The sequence below is a fragment of the Squalius cephalus genome, assembly GCF_949319135.1.
Source record: "Squalius cephalus genome assembly, chromosome: 1".
Taxonomy (NCBI): Eukaryota; Metazoa; Chordata; class Actinopteri; order Cypriniformes; family Leuciscidae; genus Squalius; species Squalius cephalus.
In genome coordinates, this window is record NC_137122.1 from 59,121,046 (window position 1) to 59,143,479 (window position 22,434).

The following is a 22,434-nucleotide window of genomic DNA, read 5'->3' on the forward strand; positions in this document are numbered from 1 at the left end:
ATCTGAGGCAAAATTACTAAATATGCAGCGCAAGTTATATATTTCTAACTCCAAACAATTGCCCACTGAAACAGCTGATCAAATCTTGCTTCGATTTAATGCGTGATTACAACTTGTCATTCAAATTAACTGATCGCATTTTACTGATGCAAAAGACGCGCGCGTGCACACGCACTGAGAGGGAGCGCGGCGTGTCGGTGTGTTCACCAAGCTATGTAAAATAATGGCGCAGTTACAAGATGTGTATAATTTACACTACTTAGTCAACACTAACAGTAGCTGCTGTTCGGTTTTCATACTGCTGTTCTCTTAGTCACTTATGAACTTGACACTTCTGAACCTCTCTTGATTAAAGCTTTAGATGACAGGTTGCCAGATATCACAAAAAGAACAAAACAAGCCTTTTAAAAGCAGACATGGCAAAAATGTACCGGGAAAACATTTAAACATAACTAGTATCTATCTAAAAGGAAGTAACTAATTTATTATGAATAGAATAGTTCAGTATAAAATATTCAGATATTATAAACTGATTGATGAAGTAAAGCAATAACATGAGATTGAAAAATTAGTCAGCAACACTTTATTTGAAGTTGAATTGAACCTATGAGTTGAATTTAGTATCAATCAGTTGGGGACAGTTCATCTAAAAGTTGATGAGAGTGTTTTGTTTACTATATTTAGCTATTAAAATAGTTTACCAAATAAATAATTTACCAAATAAAAGAAAAAGAAAATTCAAACAAAGTGAAGTACTTTTCATTTCTAAAGTATTTGGGTTTATTTACTATACAAAGCCCTTTTTGTCAATTTTTCGAGAATAACTACAGATATAAATAACTATATCGTGAAATATATTGTTACCGTGAAATAAAACTAGTCATACTGTGAAACATAATTTTGGTCATACCGCCCACCCCTAACAGGGCCGTTGAATGCTTGAATCTGATTGGTTGACAAACGTTCTAGGTGTGCATTATTTTCAGGGAAACGCACAGCTAAAGTAGTTCCAGGCAGGTCTTGACCGCATTACAGTTCCATATCACTTTGCATAGCTAACTGTAATAACGGAAAATAGGATACAATTCATAAAAAAAAAAAAAAAACATATTCATAACAAAATAGGTGGTAATGCGGTCCGCTTCGCGTCGTGACCACATTACCACCTCGGGTGTACATTATTTTTCTAATAATTCAACGGCCTAGGGCTGGGCGATATGGCCTAAAAAAAATTCCCCGATTTTTTCACAAAAAATTCGATTTACGATTTAAACCGATTTTTTTTCTTCCCCTACTTAAAATCAATCTGCAGATGACAAAGAAATTGTTCAAAACAATTTTTAACTATTTTGTTTTGATTTTCCCTTCTGGGATTTGATTTGGATTTTCCCCTTGGGGTTAAAGTGCAATCAGAAACAGCAAGCCAAAAAGACAAGATGGCAGGCCCTACCTTTGTAAACAGTGAAAATGTAACATAGCATAACATAACATAACATGAAATGGGTGGATTGGGATTGGTGGGGAACGTGAAAAAAAAGTACATCACAATAAAGTGTATTGTGATTGTCAAAACATTTGGTAACTAAACAGAATTTTATTAAGTTTAGTGACAACACAATGTTTACATGGTACAATGACTGGTATGCTACTGTTTTTATTATTGCTTTCACAATTTCAATTCAATTCTTGCGATTTGATTCTGATCTTGATTCAATATCGATTCCTTTGGATAAATACTAGGTGCAGTAGATACATGTTAATTTAAAGCCCTGTCAGCTGGTATTATTATTAAAGGTTAAAAATAACATCTCAAATTAAATATAATGCGTTTTTGTATAATAACAAGTTCAACATTATAATATTTTAATGATATAGGTAAAAATATAATAAATATGTAATATAGTTATCATATTTAGCTAAATACTACTCTCTACAGCAATTATTTTAAAGTCCAACTAACGTGCGATGGTCATTAATGGGCTTTCCAGAGGTAAAAGTAACTTTACGTGACATATTGTCCTCTAGCTGTTAGACCTCTTTCCGCAGTTGAAAAACACAGATCGATCGATTTTATTTCATTTCGGTAAGTTGAACTGTATCTTTCAAATTACATATTGATCATTCGTGTTTATTTAGCCTACTATTAACTAGTAGTAAAGAGTAACAGATGATCGGTTCACGTGCCGCTTGAACTCTGTCAGCGATCTGTCAAGCCCCAAAACGGTGTTTATTGTTTGAATTTCGTAATTAAATCGACAGAATCTGAGAGCTGAGAATTTGTTTAATAGCAATCGTAACCTTCTCTGTCTTGTCTGTCGGTGTCAGTGTCCTCTTTGCTTCGCGATTTTTCTCTGCGTGAGAAAATGGATGTGTAGCGTGAGAGCGTGTAAAAAGTGACGATTGCGTGAGTCTCACGGTGAATTCGTGAGAGTTGGCAGCTCTGCGGATTCAGTTTGTAAGACTGTAGATTGTTTTTTGGCGGGTGTGTTTGTGCTGCCGCGGTCTTGCCGTGTTGTTTGTGTATCTCTATGCCAAACGCGTGGGGGAAGAGCTGAGCCCGTTCGGAGCTACGGGAGCCCAGAGGGGAGCGTCGGCGAATGTTAAAGAGAAAACCGATTTTCATTCAAAAAAATCGACGTAAACTGCACAATCGAATTAATCGATAAAATCGATTTATCGCCCAGCCCTACAACGGCCTGTCGTCAATTATTCCTTACATATTAAATAACATTCACAAACATTAATTAATGTTGTAAAAATATATTGTTCACTCAATGTGTTGATGTTAGATAACGCATTAAGTAATGTTAAAGCCCATGTTGCAGGTTAACCACCACTGTCGATTAATGGGTACATAAATCACTCAAGATATGTATATCATTTTTAAAATGTCCCAAAAATGGTCTTAAAAACTAGTTTTTTACGTTTTTGGTATTAACGGGGTTTTTTTACGCAATTCGGTGATGACGTCACGTTGGGTAGAAGTGGAGGAAAGGTAGCCTCAGCCTAGTATTATGGTGCGTTCAAGCCATCTCGTATAGATCGTATTTACGAGTTGAACGCAATTGAACGCCACCACAATGCCATAAATACTTAATAATTAAATGCATGGTCCGAGGAGAATGAGTGGAGAGTTGGTGAAGTGTCCTGGACTGGTGAGTTGCTATCATTTAGCAACGCAGCAATGAGCACTGGAGCTAGTCTACGAGCAGCAGTGCACAATAACGACACATTTTTATTTTTTATTTTTTTACTGTCATTGAATAGCACCTAGTGAAAAATCAACGTTTTCTTTATATCTAGTGGCAGTGATCATGACGTTAGTTCAGATGAGTACCGCCGCGTGTCTGTCGCTGTGTTAATTTCTTTGTTAAATTCTTTAAGCAACAGCCTCAGGTGGAACGGCAACGGCATTCTGGCGTTGTATTGCGCATGCGCGAATTTAACTGCTACTTAGCGACGTTCTACTGCAACGGTCTACTACGGGAGAACAGCTGATTTGCCGGAGTCGCTACAACGTGAGAGATTAGGTAAACAAATGTTATGTTTTATGGCATATGACAGTGTAATTGCATCAGTTTATGATTGTACCACTAGTCTTTTATATAATATGCGTTTAAATCTTTTAAACTTAAGCTAATTTTAACTTTTTTACTAATTGTATCTCAATAAATGAATTAATGCCGCGTTGCACTGTCCTGTTTACGGTTGCTTAGTGATTTTTATGTTCTTGGCTACGGCGGTGTGACAGCATACTTCCGGTCGCCGTAGCCGTTCCATTCACAGCTGTTGCTTAAAGTCCCTTTTATGTGGGCACCGGCGGTGCCGTCCCATGGAAACTGCATTGGAAAGCTTGTTGTGCTGTAGGGAAGTGAGTGCGTTTTGGTCGCTGGTCGAGCTCACCCCGCGACCAGATGTGACGTGCCTCACTCAGCATCCAGAGTTTTTACACCCAGCACAAACAGTAGTTCGCCATTGTCAATCTACCTATATATTTCTATATATTTATCTATCTAGCTGCTAGCTATCTATGCTAATGTTATGCTATCTGGCTGTCTGCCTATCTCTCTATACTAGCCTATCTATCTATCTATTTATCTGTCTGTCTATCTATATCTATGTATTTATCTATAATCTGCGCTAACGTTATCTGAATACTCTCTTCTGCTACTCGTCTCTCTAGTCACTCTCAATGCGGGCCGCGGGCTTTGGTAAATTCTCTCCCCAACGTGACGTAATGACATTGTGGGGAAAGGAGAATCGTTGCAAACCGCTGTAAGATAGTACATACTTTTTCGTATTATATTCCGCTTTGTGATACCCAACAACATAAAATACAATGAATAACAGTTTAAATGTTTATTACCAACAAGTAAATTGCACAAATTCGATGAAAAAAAAAACCCTGCAACACGGCCTTTAATGAATGGTATCTTGTTGTAGTGTTACCAAACTATACAGGAGATAAAACGTGTTTTATTTGACTTGACTGTACTTATATTTAATCCAAAACTGCATTCATATTTAATTTTCAAAGGGATTTTTAAACCTGCTAAGAGTTATCCAGCCAAGAATAAGCCTAGAACTGCTTTTCTGAAGGACTGATATTAATGACGAGCGCAGTTCGCACCGCTTTCTCCTTTCCACAAGTGCTTGCTCTCCCGTGGCGTCGTTGCTATGCAACCATGAACATAGGCGCGCCTGGAAAAACGAGCGCGCCGCGTCGCTTCTATTATGAGTGCGCTTGTCGCGCACCTACATTTGAAATAACGCGCTGTGAACGACCCCTTATGGCAACGTGACATTAGCCTAATCCAAAATATTTCCATATGTGGCTCTTTCCTCCTTTCTTGTCAACAAGTCGATTTACAGCCACCACATCAGCCGGTCGCCATGTCTCAGAGCTTTTATGAAGAGGACGCAACTGCACGTGCACGCGCTTCGGGCATACGCGCATCAAGTACTGGGTTTGAGAAAACCTGGTACCATGACTTAAAAAAAAAAAATTGTACCGACTTGGTACCGAAGTACTGGGTCTTTGACAACACTATCTGGACCTTGCTTCTGAATGGTTGAGCCGTGTTCTAAGCCGTAGTAAATTACTCTACAAGGACTCAAGCCATCCAAGCCATATAACATTTTCAGTGCTCTTATCACGATTACAGTACCACAGCATTAAGGCCCCGGACTTCAAATTCAACACATCAGCTCGTTAGTAAAGACTCCAAGACCTCTAATATGTGTGTTAGATAAGAGAGACATTAAAAATGTACAGTGCTGGGATTGAAAACCACTGACCTAAATCAAGATATTTCTTATTTCAATACATCCTCACTGCAACTAGATATATGAGGTAGCGTGATTTTAAAAGTGTGATTTCTAGACCTGGAAAATGAATATATTTTTCTAAAATGCTTAATCCTTATCCAGCAAATTATGAACAATGGAAAAGTCATGTAAATTCATTGGTTTAAAAGATATTCAGCTTTTAAAACTTCAGAAAAGTAATTACTTGGATTTCAATTATAATTACAAATTAAAATAATTATTTTAAATATTTTAATCTGTAGACATTTTAAATTTATGTAAATAAAAAAGTCATTAAAGCGCATTTAGCTAAACTATTAGCCTACATGAGAGGCATTATGTTCATATTTTCACACTCACAGAGCTTTTCTGCAGTTCCTCAAAGCAGGTAACAGTCTCCTTCGACTCTCCTTTGATGATCTGATGTTGTACTTTTTAAGGTCAAACTCATCCATCACCTTTTCTGACATCAGGATCAAGTTTGCCAAAGTTGAACATTGTGCAAGAGAAAGGTTTTTGTTACTTGTTCCAGATTTTAAAAATGCCTGCATTTCGTCAGCAAGAGAACTATCCTTCATCTCAATCAAGCAGTGACACAGATTCATCCATCTTTCAGGGCTGACATTGTCTTTCTTTGTGTTTTTGTGTTTTTTAAGGTTTTGGATTATTTTCTTGCTGCTCTCAGGGATGTTGTCTGTGTGAATCAGCAGATCCTGTAAGAGCCTCTGATTGGACTCCAGTGAGATGCCATGAAGGAATCGAAGGAAAAGATCCAGGTGTCCATTTTTACTTCTCAAGGCTTTATTCGTTGCTTCCTTCAGAAACACATCCAGAGGAACAATCTCACACTGAGTTCTGGACTTTCCTGTCAGGAACATTTTAAGAACTTCACTGTTCTTGTATAAATAACAGAAAAACACATACAGTGCTGCGAAAAACTCCTGAAAGCTGAGATGTACAAAGCTGTAAACCTTCCTGTGATAAATCACAGATTCCTCCCTAAAGATCTCAGTGCAAATCCCAGAATACACTGAGGCGTCAGTGACGTCTATGCCGCTCTCAATCAGGTCCTCCTCATAGAACATCACATTGCCCTTCATCAGCTGATTGAAAGCCAGTTCAGCAAGTTTCACAATCACTTCTCTGTTGGACTGCAAGAGTCTCTCTGGATATCTCTCTTCATACTTCTGGTTCCTCATACTAGTCTGAATGAGGAGGAAGTGTATGTACATTTCTGTCAGAGTTTGAGGGATTTCTGCACTGAGATCTTGTTTCAGGATATTTTGAAGCACAGTGGCTGAGATCCAGCAGAAGACGGGTATGTGGCACATGATGTGGAGGCTTCTTCCTCTTCTGATGTGTGAGATGATTCTGCTGGCTTGATCCTCATCACTGATTCTCTTCCTGAAATATTCCTCCTTCTGAGGGTCATTAAATCCCTGAATTTCTGTCACACGGTTGATGTAGTTTGAGGGGATCTGATTGGCTGCTGCTGGTCTGGTGGTGATCCAGATGAGAGCAGAGGGAAGCAGATCTCCTTTCATGAGGTTTGACATCAACACACCGACTAATGAAGACTCAGTCACATCAGAAACTTTCTCACTGTCTGAAAACATCAGTGTAATTCTGCTTTCATCCAGACCATCAAAGATGAACACAACTGTACATTCATCATAAATCTCTGAGTCCAGATCTTGAAGTTCAGGATGAAAGTCCAGCAGAAGTCTGTGAAGACTGTACTGAAGATCTTTAATCAAGTTCAGCTCTCTAAATGGAAGAACAAACATGAAATCTACATCCTGATTGGCTTTTCCCTCGGCCCAGTCCAGAATGAACTTCTGCACAGAGACGGTTTTTCCAATTCCAGCGATGCCTTTAGTAAGAACAGTCTTGATTTTGTCCTTCTCTCTTCTCTTCTCCTCATATCCTAGTTCAGGTGAAGGATCAAAGATGTCATTGCAGTTGATTGGAGTGTCTTGGAGGGTCTTGTAACTTTTCTCCATCTGTAGCACCTCATGTTCTTCATTCACTCCTTCACTCTCTCCCTCTATGATGTACAGCTGTGTGTAAATCCTGTTCAGGAGAGTCTGATTCTCTTGTAGTTTGATTCCCTCAAATAAGCCCTCATACTTGTTCTTCATGCTGGTTTTGTGCTGGTCTTTGACTCTCTGGAGATCATCATGCACTGGCTGGTGAGAGTCGAGCTGCAGGGCTGCTTCTGTGTCATGATGACTGATGTGTTTCTGACAGGAGGAGGATGAGCTGGTCTGATAGGACACATCTCTGATCTGGTCAGCTCTCACACCACTGAAAACACATTAAGATGAACAGAAACACAAAAACCTTTGTTAAAATAAAGAAAATATTTAAATATGTCTATTATGAAAATCATACCACATGTATAAACTGTCTTCCTAATATATTACATGGAGATCCTCAAGGTTCTGTTCCCGCACAGATTTTGTTTACCCATGTCTTCAACAAACTGCAAATTAATTAGACACATCAGGCATTTGGGGGCAGATAGGTCTGCATATTAAAAGTAATGAGATATCAATATTTCAGTAGTCAAAATGTTGGAAAAAATAGAGAGGCGGCTACAAATTTTTGACAAAGTTTTACCAGAAACCATTATTTTAAAATATCACAGAAACACTGACATGAAGAAAAAGCAGTGTTCATGTCAAATGATTATATATAATTGATTATCATCGACAGATGATACTTAAATCAACAGTTATTCTGAAGAATATGTCAAGTTTGCTGTTGGATTAAGATACTATAATTTCATGGCAGTTATTTTTACCTTAAACTTAATGTTAGCAGTTGTTCTGAGTTCTCCAGAGTCCCCAGACTGTGTGATTTTTGTAACAATCATGTCAGTTTTAAGACACATTTTTTATTATCACTTTTTTTATTAATGTTTTACTCTACAGTTGTCCAGTTTTGGGGGGATACAGTACAGGCCAAAAGTTTGGAAACATTTCTATTTTTAATGTTTTTGAAAGAAGTTTCTTCTGCTCATCAAGCCTGCATTTATTTGATCAAAAATACAGAAAAAAAAAAAAATAGTGATATATTATTACAATTTAAAATAATTGGTTCTCAATTTATTATACTTTAAATGATCATTTATTTCTGTGATGCAAAGCTGAATTTTCAGGATCATTACTCCAGTCTATCACATGATCCTTTAGAAATCATTCTAATGTTCTGATTTATTATGAGTGTTGGAAACAGTTCTGCTGCTTAATATAATTGATGAATAAAATGTTAAAAAGAACTGCATTTATTAAAAATAAATAAAAAATATTTTTTAATTATATAAATCATCTTTACAATCACTTTTTATCAATTTAACACATCCTTGCTGAATAAAAGTATTGTTTTATTTCAAAAAAAGAAAGAACAAAATTACTGACCCCAAATTACTGACCAGTAAGAGTATATTGTTGTTACAAAAGATTTATATTTTTAAAACATTTTCTTCTTTTTTTTTTTCTTTTTTTTTTTTTTTACTTTTTATTCATCAAAGTATCCTAAAAAGTATCACAGGTTATGAAAAAATATTAAGCAGCAGAACTGTTTCCAACTTTGATAATGAATCCTCATATTAGAATGATTTCTAAAGGATCATGTGACACTGAAGACTGGAGTAATGATCCTGAAAATTCAGCTTTGCATCACAGAAATAAATGATCATTTAAAGTATAATAAATTGAAAACCAATTATTTTAAATTGTAATAATATATCACAATATAATTTTTTTTCTGTATTTTATCAAATAAATGCAGGCTTGATGAGCAGAAGAAATTTCTTTCAAAAACATTAAAAATAGTAATGTTTCCAAACTTTTGGCCTGTACCATGTGTGTGTTTGGCCATGTGTGTGTGTATATGTGTATGTGTGTATATATATATATATATATATATATATATATATATATATATATATATATATATATGCTAAGCTAAATAATCATGAACACAATGACGGGGTGAAATGGGCTGTGATGCATGGGGCACCAGGTAAAATCTTGCCTAGGGCAGCAAATTGGTCAGGGCCGGCCCTGCTCATTTTGATTTAACGAATTACAACGTGGCCAAAAACAGTTTGATACTATTAATTAGTGAATGCTAAAGACCTATTTTTTGTGAATTGGTGAATATTCAGGTGAATTATTTCGTGGCCACGAATTAATAATAATTATTAAACTGTTTTTCTTACCTGTGAAGATAGCTCTTCAGTGAAGGCCGACTATTCTCGTACAGCTTTTTATTCCTTTTTTTTGTTTTTTTTTGTGAATTGGTGAATATTCAGGTGAATTGTTTCGTGGCCACGAATTAATAATACCTCAGCACGTTTTACAAGACCCTTCTCGATCGCAGCGGCAACGAGCACTTTGATCACTTGATTTAAAAAACAAAACATTTCAGCGCTAGATCGCCTAAAAAAAAACGAACGAAATGAATGCTCTGCTAGTTAACTGGAGAGGTTTTGTTTATTTGTATTGGTATTCGTGCCACGAGATGTTTCAAAAGTGGTGGGGACAATATCGACCTTAGAAAATAGTGGTGGGGACATGTCCCACCCGCAAATTTCGCCTATCTCGGGGTTGCGGCGCGCACACTATGGTTAACCGAGTATTAACCGCTAAGGGCCTCAGTTAACGGTTAATGAAAAACTTGAAAACGTGCAGCCCTAGTATTAAGTTGGGTGTCCAACTTAGAGATAATCACCATATTCATAGTGAAACCATTATATTAAACAAATTATATATTAATCATATCAAATATCACAATTATTGTTGCTACTGTAAAGCCAATATTTTTGTTTATGGGATCTCATTCAAAGCTTTCAGAATCTTTAGTTTTAAAATATTTTTTTCTGTGTTTTTAAAATGAAGAGTTTAATTTTAATGACAGTATATTATTAAACAAAAATGCATTTACTTTATTTATTAAAATAAACAGAACTAAAGTGATTGTTTTGAACAAGTACTAACTTAGATATTATGCAAAACACATTACTAGTATATTGCTAAAGTATTTGTATCAATACTGGGGGCCTTTTGCCCCATCCTCAGGAGTCTTTTAAATCTTATAAATGTATGAAGTTTTTTTCTTACCCAGTTTTTACCCAGACTCTGGAAAGTCGGATCTTAAAGGCCCTCCTTATTGCCGCCTCATACATTTACAATATTTTTTATCAAAACAAACAATTTTAATGATTTATTTTTCCCACAAAATGTATTGATCCATCAATATTCAATAAAAACATGTTTTTTTTCTGCAATCGTATACTACGCATAAAGAGCAAATGGCTCTGAATATATTTTTGTTCTGAGATTCTAGAGGCAGCCAGAAAAACATACTCAGTTAATATTAGATCAATACTATTATTAAAACTACAACTGCAGACCTGAGTTCACCTTCACTGCACCACAGTTTGACAGTGTTTAGACCGTCAACATAACAATAATCTCAGACAGCAGCGTTTGATCAATATCATCAGCTCTGTCGGCCTAGAGAAGTTTTAGATGCTGTTCTGATCAGACTCTTCACTGATAGCAACATCATTCATCTGAACCTCAAATAATATTGGCATTAATCAAAATAATTATGCTGTTTTGTGCATATATAATACATACATCTTCTGTTAAGCTGCTTTTAAACAGTTAAACAGCTAAACAAATAAACTGTGGTAAATATTTCGATGGTTCAACTAACCAGAAGTTACTTTGCAACTACATGTGAACTACAAGTCATTAGAGTGTGAGTAGACTGTTTAATATCTGCTAAGACTTTATTTTGATTAGGGCTGCACGATACTGGGAAAATATGCGATATTGTCGTTGAGTATTGTAATAACGATATTTTTTTGAGATATAACATTTCCCTAGAGAAATGATATTTATTTTAAGCTTTTTTATCTTTTCATAATTTGTATATGTAATGATCATACAAAAATAAACAGGTATGCTAATAGATATTCTTCTGATTTTCAGAAAAATATTTAAAAAAATTCAGGAGTCACACTTGCAAAATTTTTATTAATGGTTGTCTGTGAGACTCTGTTATTGTCACTTGGCATTTCGTTAGCAGTTTTGGTAGATTTGGGCTTACACTTTTTGAAGTCTTCATATAGCTCCCTGAGAGTGCATTCCAGATGACTGTGGAGATTAGTTTCCTCTCGACGTGGCCACAATTTTTCGGCACGACTTATCACTAATGTTCACATATTGCGTTTTTTGCACGTGCAAATTCGTTATTTCAAATGCTCATAATGGAGGCATGTTTTTCCAAAAACCAAACGATCAGCTTCAGCCTTTCCGTAACAATATCGAAAGCTCGGCCGAACAGCTGATCGTTGCTGTACAGGGCGGGTTTTTATTTCTCATCTCCATAAATATATCTAGTAGTAAAGCTAATGCAAGGGCTAGAAATCAATAGGCTCTATGCACGATCACTTCCGCGTTTTGTCTCAGCCCGCCCAGTTACATCCGGTGCTGCGTCAGAAGCTGTTTTTGCATTTGGTGGAGATAATGGTAAATTACACTCGCTGTTTACAAGAACTTCCAGCGGTTAACGTGAATGATGTTAACAATATTGTGAGGCAGTCACACCTAAGAGTAAGAAAGAGAAGGACTTTAAATTATATATTTCGAGCTATATCGACAACTTTGAGGGTGAGTATTCCTTCATATCATGCGAAATCCGACTAGCGAATCGGTTTCTAAAATCGTTGTCTCCGTTTTTGAGAAAATTAATTTTATGAAAGTTTTGCCGCTAGTACACTTCGCTATAGAACGCGCTATGCGGAAGTAAAGACGCTGGCTGAGATTCTACCGGAAATACGTCAGCAGCGTTCGCGCACAGAGCCTATTAATCCTTTGCTGATACTTCCTCGTCATCATGGAAAGCGCTCAGCGCAGTTAATGGTTGCATAGCAACGACAGACACAATCGCTTGTGGAAAGAAGGTGAAAGCGACGCGGCCGCTCTTTCCAGGCGTTTTTAGTCTCTCTTTTAGTTTTAACTCTCTACGATGCGCATATTGCATATATTATTAATGTGATAACAATAATTTTTCGATATATTGTGCAGCCTTAATTTTGATGATCCTTAACATTTTACTGACTATAAGCAACTTTACAATTACATGTCAACTTATTCTATTAACCAGAACCCTAACACCTTACCCTAACCTAACAGTCTAACAGTCTACTAATACTCTACTAACAGTCTACTAACAGTCTACTAATACTCTACTAACAGTCTACTAACAGTCTACTAACAGTCTACTAATACTCTAATGAGAGTTAGTTGACATGTAGTTGCGATTTACTTATAGTTAGTAGAACGTCTAAAGGCACTTTTCCACTGCGTGGTTCGACTCGGCACGACTGGGCTCAGCTCGGCTCTCTTTATTTTTGGCTGGGTTTGCTTTTCCACTGCAGTTTAGCACCGCTTCTAAGTGATCATAGGCGCCGATCTCATGGTCAAGCACCCACAGAAAAATACAAGATATATTGTATTGATTTTAACCAATAAAAAATCTATTACAGTTTTCAGACACGATTATCTTCACCTTTTTATTTTTATTTGAGGCTGTTTCTATGGCGTTATTTTAATGACAAATGTCGAGAGCGAATCCAAGTAATGCCCGAGCACAAATCTCTCAACTCGCCGGCGGATCTCCTTCACTCTCGCACAGAACTGGACGCTCGTTCTCAAATATACAGTCTCAGGCTCTTGTCTGCTGTCGCTCAGACATTACGTGTGCATGCTCAAACTCAAAATCTCTAATTGCTCTTTCTCTAGAAATGTTCTTCTCTCCTGGATTTAATGTTGCCAGAAGCTTTCAACCACCAGACTTTCACGAATGACTGATGAAATAACACGTGTACCTTTCAATTTTAAAGAAATTACGGATTCGCCTTTATTTCATGAGATAGCATTTTCAAGCTGATTTTAGTCAGCCAGTTCTCAAGTTATTTTATTATTTAATAGTTATTTTTAAGTTAAGTGCTTATTGTAAACAGGTATTTATTGAATTATTTTATTTAGTGAACCGCTACGGATCATCAGATATCAGCGAGAGCACGACTCACGACAACACTCATGGAAAGAATGTGACTTTGTTTGGTTGGTAACATAGGCGTAACTTGCTGGTGGGACATGTCCTCACCACTTTTTGTGTATGGAGTGTGGGCACTGGCAGAAACATAAATCAGTGCCTATGGGTGGGATTATAGACTGATCGTTATAGTTGTGCCGCCACCTCGTCTACTGGCCACGATACACACATTTCTTTTTTCAGGTTGCGTGTGACGGTCGTTTAAAGTAAGTCGTTTAAAAAAGTCGTGCAGACAAATGATCCTGCGGTGGCTGTTGATGACTATTTAAATCTGGCGGGTTTGGTGTCTCGTGTCGCAAATTCAATGACGCTGCAAATTAGTGGTCTGCAGTGTTTACACGTCACATTTTAGTCTCGGTACGGCTCACTTGGAACTTCAACCAAGGTGGTAGGGCTGTAAAATTAATAGAATTTCTAATCACGATTACGATTACGAATGCCATGATTAAGTAATCATTCAAAGCCGCGATTACAAAAAATAAAATGCGCAAATGCGGCGGCGCGCGCTGTGTATCGCTTCACTGTATATAAAGTGCAAAGGAAACTACGAGCATGCAACGTTGTTATGTTGTAAATTAGTAAGTCACAAAATAAAAGTAAAATACCAATAAATCACGTTACTGGTACGTCATGTGTTAGCTGAGAAGGATTTGCATGCAGGGATGATTTTTGTTCTATTCACCAGGAGAAGTTTCCATGTTTCATTAACAGTTCTTGGTAACTGTCGTTTCAATATTAACCCCAAAATGCCACTTTATTTTCACTTTGTGTTATTTTTTTATATTTTATTTAAATGACTGTGGAGGCTCATACCAACATTGTATTAACAAAAACTAGTTTGGGACTGCTATTTAATAGCTTTAGCATAGGCCTAATGTTTATTTATTAGTAGTCTTTACTATTAGTCATATTCTTACAATTTATGTGTATGTTAAGTAAAGGGGGACAGTACTTGTGTGTGTGTGTTCACAATTTTTAAGTAACTGTGTATTATAATATGCCTATATATATATTCAATGTAAATTGTGATAATTGTAATTAATAATCACATTTCAAGGGAATAATCAGCAATTATGTTTTTTGTCATAATTGTGCAGCCCTACGAGGTGGTACCAAGCGTGCCGCACAAGCCCTGAAAAGTGAAGCCAAAACGTCTCGATCGCCCCCCGGTGTCCGGTCCTAGTATAGGTCATAAGCCCCGCCTCCCCGTGTTATTCAACGGGACGTGAGACCAACTAAACAATTAAATTACACTTCAAATATCTTTTTTCGAAAGGTGGTTTCTTTCATTTGCTGTCGTTTTTATCACGCTGATGTAAGTTCAAGTGTCTGTTTCAAAAATAAGTTGGTTTTTAGTTAGTTACGTGATGCGGTGGTGTAACGTCATGATTGACAGCTGTGATTGACAGGTTCTCTGAGCGAAGTAGTCACTGAAGCACCAACGGACATTTTTTCGGGATCTTCGGAGGATTGAGGAGATTGTATTTACTATATTTTAACAAGCCTCTTGTCGTACTGCAATCAATTTTTAAAAAAGTGTGCAGAATCCACTCTCCCTGAGTGCATTCTGCGAGAGTGAGGGCGGAGCGTTGATTTCGCGGCTTTACTTCCTCCTCACTACTGCGCAGGTCTGGTCCCGAGATCGCTACTGCGCAGACTCAAGTTCCAATATGTCAGCGCCATATCAGGACTCTGGCGGCTTCAGTTCTCATCAATGGAAGAGAGCGAAGGGGCGTCGTCCATCTTTTTTTACAGTCTATGGGTGGTACTAAAAAAAGTAGCAGGTACTAGGAACTTTACACAGTGGCAACCCCCCAAATGTGGGCCGTACTGAGCCGTATATCATGCAGTGGAACAGCGTCATAAAGTGGATCGTCGAAATAAAGTGTAACCATAAACTGACTGGGTTCAGTAAAAATTAAGTTCAATCAACATTTGTGAGATAATGTTCATTACCACAAAAATGTATTTATACTCTTCACTCTTTTCTTTAAAAAAAAAAAAACTTCAATTGTAAAGTGCCTCACTGTGCCTCACTCGATTTTGCTTTTTGCAGAGAAAAAGAGTGACGGATCAAGAGTAATATTTACTTTATGCTGAAATATAATTGAATATGTTTGTTCTGAAGTATTGATAATTGTGAAATTTCACTGACATTTAAAATGACTCATATCGTGAAATAAGACTTTAATCACCCACCTATAATCGTGTTAAATAATCGTGATTTCAATATTGAGCAAAATAATCGTGATTATGATTTTTGCCATAATCAAGCAGCCCTAATAATACAATTAGAAACATTCTATAAACCCTCTGCACACAAAAGTATAATTTCTAAATCATAATTACAAACAGAGCATTAAATTTATGCATTAATGTAAAATAACGTAAAATTAAACTTAAATTTATTAATGGGGAATTATTTAATTCATTGTCACAAGATGACTTTCAATGTGGTTTATTTTTGTCAGTTATATTTATTTATTTTTATTTAGGAGTAAGAATCATAACTATTATTTGTGTCAGTCATTGATGTTTATTTGATATTTTGAGGAGCTACTTTAGAATATTTCAACTGGGACGACCACTAGTGAAAACTTTTTCATTTTAGTTACATTTAATAAAAGATTAATGTATAACTTTTTTACTTCTGTTTTTGCTTGCTTTCACTTCAGCAATAAAACCCTATGTGTATTTTATCAAAAGAGGCCAGTAGTCCAAAGCATTCATGAAATTAAAACCCTTCAAGTTTTTAAATCACCAAATGGAGTTTGAATGTCTCCTAGCGGCCATATTGGCTACTGCGCCTAAAACTCCCAGAGCATATTGATAGTTTGAGACAAATTTGGAAGACAACTTGGTTGGATTTACCGCTTTGACTTGCAGTTTTAGGTGCCCAGGCACAGGTTTTATATTAATAGAAAATAAAAATAAATGTAAAGCAGCAGATTAAGTTCAGCAACCATTTAAGTTTGGATATATAATTTTCCAGTCTATGTTTAAGAATAGGATCGCCAGGTAAGAGGCGAATGAGACTAACTAGTTATCTGGATTCCAAGACTATCATCTATAAATATATTAAATTTGGATACATATATTATATAGCCTTTTTACCCTTTATTTTAACAACTATTTGTGCGGCCATACACACACTTGTGTTTGTGTGTGATATTGCCAGTGTTGTAGCCTAGTTTTTAGGGACGATTAATATAATATAATATAATATAATATAATATAATATAATATAATATAATATAATATAATATAATATAATATAATAAGCCCCAGCAGAATCTGGACCGACCCTGAACTTCATGATACTCACACAGAGTCAGAGGTCACAGCAGGTCCATCACTGAGATAAGGGGGATCACGCATGGAGTTGTTACTCTTCATGGACACACAGCTGAATCCTGAAGACGGTCCATCACTGAGTTTAGGGGGATCACGCATGGAGTGGTTACTCTTCATAGACACACAACTGGATACTGAAGATGGTCCATCACTGAGTTTAGGGGGATCACGCATGGAGTGGTTACTCTTCATAGACACACAGCTGGATACTGAAGATGGTCCATCACTGAGTTTAGGGGGATCACGCATGGAGTGGTTACTCTTCATGGACACACAGCTGAATCCTGAAGACGGTCCATCACTGAGTTTAGGGGGATCACGCATGGAGTGGTTACTCTTCATAGACACACAACTGGATACTGAAGATGGTCCATCACTGAGTTTAGGGGGATCACGCATGGAGTGGTTACTCTTCATAGACACACAGCTGGATACTGAAGATGGTCCATCACTGAGTTTAGGGGGATCACGCATGGAGTGGTTACTCTTCATAGACACACAACTGGATACTGGAGATGCTGCTCTCTGAGTGTGAACAGACGCCTCCTCCTCTCTCTCCTCACACACACTCATTTTACAGGTACGTTTCTCCTCTTCCTCCTTGATGTGACACTTTATGTAAAGGCCTGTATGTGGACACAGAAAACATAACAAAACACAATTGAATTGACATTTTATTTAAGTGGCATTTAATTAATGTTAACTTAAAGGTGGTATCAGTGATTTCAGGCCCAAAAATATTTTTTATCACATTCATCTAATCTTTCCTAACGATCCGCTAGCTGCCCGCCCCATAAGCATGCCGTCAAAAAAACACGTCTCTGTAGGCAGCCTAGGCTCTGAGATCTGCACACAAAAACAAATGGTTTCACCAAACACTCAAAACCAAAACAAAACATTGTTCTCGTGCACGGCTGCACACGAAGTCAGAGCTGAAGAAAAAGCTGGCTCAAAACCTCACAACACCCTCCCCCTGTCGGTGATTGGTTGGAACACTATTTGTTTTGGTTTTGAGTGTTTGGTGAAACCATTTGTTTTTGTGTGCAGATCTCAGAGCCTAGGCTGCCTACAAAGACGCGTTTTTTTGACGGCATGCTTATGGGGCGGGCAGCTAGCGGATCGTTAGGAAAGATTAGATGAATGTGATAAAAATATTTTTGGGCCTGAAATCACTGATACCACCTTTAACGTCAACAGTTTTTCTCCAGTTAATAGAGTTTGTTTGTAGAGCAACATGTCCGACATGTCCAAGAGGTCCTCGCTGCAGCCTGTAGCACGATGACGTAGCTGGATCAGATCCAACACGTACTGGACGCTGTTATGCGCGGTGATGTGCTTTGGTGATGTCATATATGCATGCACACTAGTGGATTGTGATTGGTGTTGTCAACTGGAGTGCATTCTCCAGTGAATACAAGATGTATCGAGTGCCATATAAACTGACCAGTTGCATTTGTTGTGGGGACTTATTTAAAGACTTCCTGCCAGGCTATATAGGAGATGGAAAGGAATACTTTGTGCATTTTACACGACCAAAGACTTTGAAGGTTACTGCTCAGCAGACTGCTTCATCTGTGACGGCAATCACTATAGCCCCAAGGACAACTATTTATAAAGTTAAATATAAATGGCCACTTGAGTGACAACTGCTTGATCTGACTGCTGTGATCAGTTTGTATATTAAACTTAAATTCAGGTTGTTGTTGGTGGTGTTGTTTTTTTAAATGTACGTACATGTCTTGCAGACACTGAACAGCAAATTAAGAGGAACCTTATGTACAGATCACTGTGGAAAAATGAGCCATTAAAGAAGGAACTCTTACCAGACAAAATATCTTTAAGCAATTTTTTTATGTTTGACATCTGACAAGATTTCTTTTCTTGATACTAGAGATGCACCGATTGATCTGCTGGTGACCGGAATTGGCCGATTTTCACGTGATCGGCCGTGACCGGCGACCGGCCGGTCAGTCTGACAAATGCCGATTTTATGCCGGTCAAATGCACTCGGGCGCCGCATGATTAACATCACGCAACATCAGCATCACACGTGCACACGGAACTCACATGTAAAAAACCTCGTGAATTACGTCCGTTCAGACCGCAAGCGCGTATTTTTTTTCGGCGTGCATGTTAATCAATGAGTGCATTCACAACGGGAGCAGGAGCAGCGCGTGAGCGTCAAGCAGGAGCGTCGCGAGCAGTGAAGCGCGTGTTTCGGCGCCGAGTCTATTTGCTGCACTGCTCACGCTCAATTAAAGGGAAAGCACACTTTTGATGGACAAAATAGCCTAAATAGGATTTCACAAAAAAAGTGCCCAAAATGCACAGAATTTGCGTGTTTTAACAAGAACTGGAGGAGGCTATGTCAGAAAAGAAAACGAAGACTAATATTTATAGAAAATGTACCCATTTAAACTTGTTTTATTATTCAGTTTGTACAAGTGATTGCAATAGGCCTGTGTGTGTGCTTTGAGAAATATCTTTATACTGCAAGGCTATATTTATTTTATTTTTTATTTATATATTATTTTATTGCCATTCCCTGTTTTCATACAGACGTTTAGTTTGCTAAATACATATATAAAAAAATTATTGGATATTGAATGTGAAAAGGAAATGGTTCTTCCATAACACTGCACTTTAGATGTGTGTGAATTACCCACACCTGGAGTAATTTATATAGTTCTATTTTATAGCGTTTATCTGTTCAAAACAATATGTATATGCAAATTGTAAAATGTTCTATTACAGAAAAGATATAAAATAAATATTTGTGTGTGCTGTAAAGTGGTTCGAAAAAATGAAATCGGAATCAGCTAAAATCGGTATCGGCAGGTCAAACTTAATGAAAAATCGGAAATCGGAATCGGCCCAGAAAATTGTAATCGGTGCATCTCTACTTGATACTGTTATTATTTTTGCATTTTCCCTTGAATGTGAACTGGTATTGTAAGTTGTTTACAGATCTTATTGTATTGTACCACTAGGATTAAAATTACAAAGACAACTACTTGACTCATTTTTGCTTCCACTCAACAGCAAATAAAGTAAAATAAAATGGCTTAATTTTAAAATGTTCTATATACACGCATTAAAAAATATATACTTGCAGTGACGACATGCTAGTAATCCATAAAATTTAGGTTTAAAATCACGTGATTTAAAATGTTGTAAAATTAACTATTTTGCATTTATATAGAGAGAAACTAGGATAACTTGCATCACATTTATGTAAATAATTACTTATTCATCAATAATTACTTATTACTATTTATCAGTACTACTACTACACAGGTTAGAACATCATTTCAATACAATAATGAGATCGGTACTGCGCATGTGTCTATGACGTCGCCAAAACACACCACCATCCAGTATGTATTGGATCTGATCCAGCTACGTCATCGTGCTACAGGCTGCAGCGAGCAATATTAACCCACTGCAGAACCGCAGAACCATACGTTATAGCAGTGTGAGGATGACAGCGCCAGCCTAACAGTCTGATGCCGGAAGTGGGCGGAGTAAAAGTCTGATGCCGGAAGTGGGCGGAGTAAAAGTCTGATGCCGGAAGTGAGCGGAGTAAAAGTCTGATGCCGGAAGTGGGCGGAGAAAGTCTGATGCCGGAAGTGAGCGGAGTAAAAGTCTGATGCCGGAAGTGGGCGGAAATAACTATGGCGGAGCACACGGTAGAACAAGGAAAAGAAGAAGAGAAGAAGGTAAAAATAAGTTATATCTTTGTTGGATGCAACATACTTAACGTTAAACGTTTATCCAAAACGGCTCTAAGTATTTTGTAAGTTAATAAGTAAGGGATAATGTAGAGCGAGGCGTAGGGCTGGGCGATATGGCCAAAATTTAATATCCCGATATAGCTCTTTTGATATCCCGATAACGATATACATAACGATATAGCAATTTTTCTGTTAATTCAGTTCATGAATAGTCTACCGTAAATCCTCTAATATTGGCCTGTATTCCATTACCGGCCGGGTCTCTAACATTGGCCGGTCTCGCTGTTGGCGGAGGTAAATAATTATTAGAACCAACGTTTTTCTGGGCAGGCCACAACATTATGCTTGTGATAGTAACATGCAAATACCACAGGGGGGCAATGTTTGCTAACGAATCCAAGCCATAGCTACGGTAGCCTGGTCATGTCAATCACTTCGCTCTTGACTCGCACGTGACGTGAGACTTCAGTCACCGGTAGGCTAACGTTGTTTACCATGGCAGCCGCGGAGCCAAAGAGGATTTTTGCCGAAAATCTATTTTTTAACCCCCTGGGTTCGACAATCGCGCCGGCGCGATAGGTTTTTTTTCTTATAAGTGCAAAAGAGATTCAAAATATTCTGTTGACTTTGATCTTAATTACGGAGAGCGCGCGCTATTCAAACGCAAATAATCTGAGGCGATCCACGCAAACCTGTGATCACCCACAATCAGTTGGATATGTTCACTTTCAGGTTCACCTCGTTTTCATTTCGAGGAGCAACGGATCCGGTTGAGGAATAGGTCAGTTCTATATTTGCTTTGTTCTAATCGCAATAGTGTCTGTACACGCAAAAAGACTGTTTAAATATGAATCGCGTTTCTCTCTGTGTGTGTGTGTATGTGTGTGTGTGTGTGTGTGAATGAATGAATGAATGCACAGATGCGCGCTGTTGTGGAGCTACTAACGGGTTGGGTTGGCTGGTCATCTAGTTGAGAATTAACTTACCCTGGTCTGAACCGCGTCTACTACCGTCTTCCTCCATGTTTGTTTATGTATTGCAGCGTGCATAGGCATGCCGTGAGGTTAATTCTGCCGTAAAACGCCTTATCGTGGCGTAAACGATAGAGCCTTATATAAAACGATAGACATTTTCTATCGTCCAGACGATATATTTCATCATATCACCCAGCCCTAGCGAGGCGGTTGTTATAGCGAATACAACCCTGACAGTCTGATCAGGACCCCGACGTGAAGCGGAGCTTGAATCAGCCTGAAGGGGTTGTATTCGCTATAACAACCGGCTCGCTCTACATTATCCCATTTATTACATGGCTACCTACCAAATAAATCAATAATTTGACACAAAATATTGATTTAAAAAGGAGTTTATTGATTTAAAAACAATTGTATTGCTTCCGCTAAAGAAAATAGTTTGTTCCGTCTCTGTTTTTCATGGCAACGGTGTGTTATACTTAGCAGCGGTCTGTTATCAAGAAACAACACACCACATATAATAAATAGCGCTACAGTATATAATAAATGTGACTAAGTGAGAATTGTGTCGAAGGCACTTGATCACGTATTGTTATTTTACATTTGGATGTGCAGGTGCCACCTAAAGACAAGAGACTGAAATCGACGACGAGGTATGTTTTTATCGTCTCAAACGAGCACATGAAAGAGCATAATTTCAAAACATTAATTTACATGCATCCTGAATAAAACACAATGTATTGTTTTAAATGAATTAAATATTTCATTCCTTTTTTGTACTCTTCTCTCATGAAGGAACCACAGATAGTCAAAGACCTCAGAAGCACAGTTGGATGACTGCGGAAAAACTGCCACTCGTTCAGAGGTTCTGTGGAAGAGCCAGGGTATCTGAACTTAAAGAAGGAAGACCAGGAAAAGATCAGGCG

At 37.6% G+C, this 22,434-nt stretch overlaps 1 protein-coding gene and 1 long non-coding RNA gene across 2 annotated transcripts in view; one reads left to right on the top strand and one right to left on the bottom strand.

Moving 5' to 3' along the window:
* Positions 1 to 22,434, bottom strand: part of LOC307167111 (NACHT, LRR and PYD domains-containing protein 3-like) — a 70,730-nt gene that overhangs the window by 46,755 nt on the left and 1,541 nt on the right. Inside the window, exons 2-3 of the mRNA XM_079886050.1 lie at positions 16,772 to 17,426; positions 5,668 to 7,614 (exon numbers count right to left, since the gene is read on the bottom strand). Coding sequence (XP_079742176.1) covers positions 5,668 to 7,614; positions 16,772 to 17,373 — 2,549 coding nt within the window. The 5' untranslated portion in view covers positions 17,374 to 17,426. The remainder of the gene's footprint in view (positions 1 to 5,667; positions 7,615 to 16,771; positions 17,427 to 22,434) is intronic.
* The window catches only part of LOC307169671, a 373,130-nt gene continuing 367,734 nt past the window's right edge, over positions 17,039 to 22,434 (top strand). The window contains exon 1 of the long non-coding RNA XR_013823170.1: positions 17,039 to 17,093. This is a non-coding gene — a long non-coding RNA (uncharacterized lncRNA). The remainder of the gene's footprint in view (positions 17,094 to 22,434) is intronic.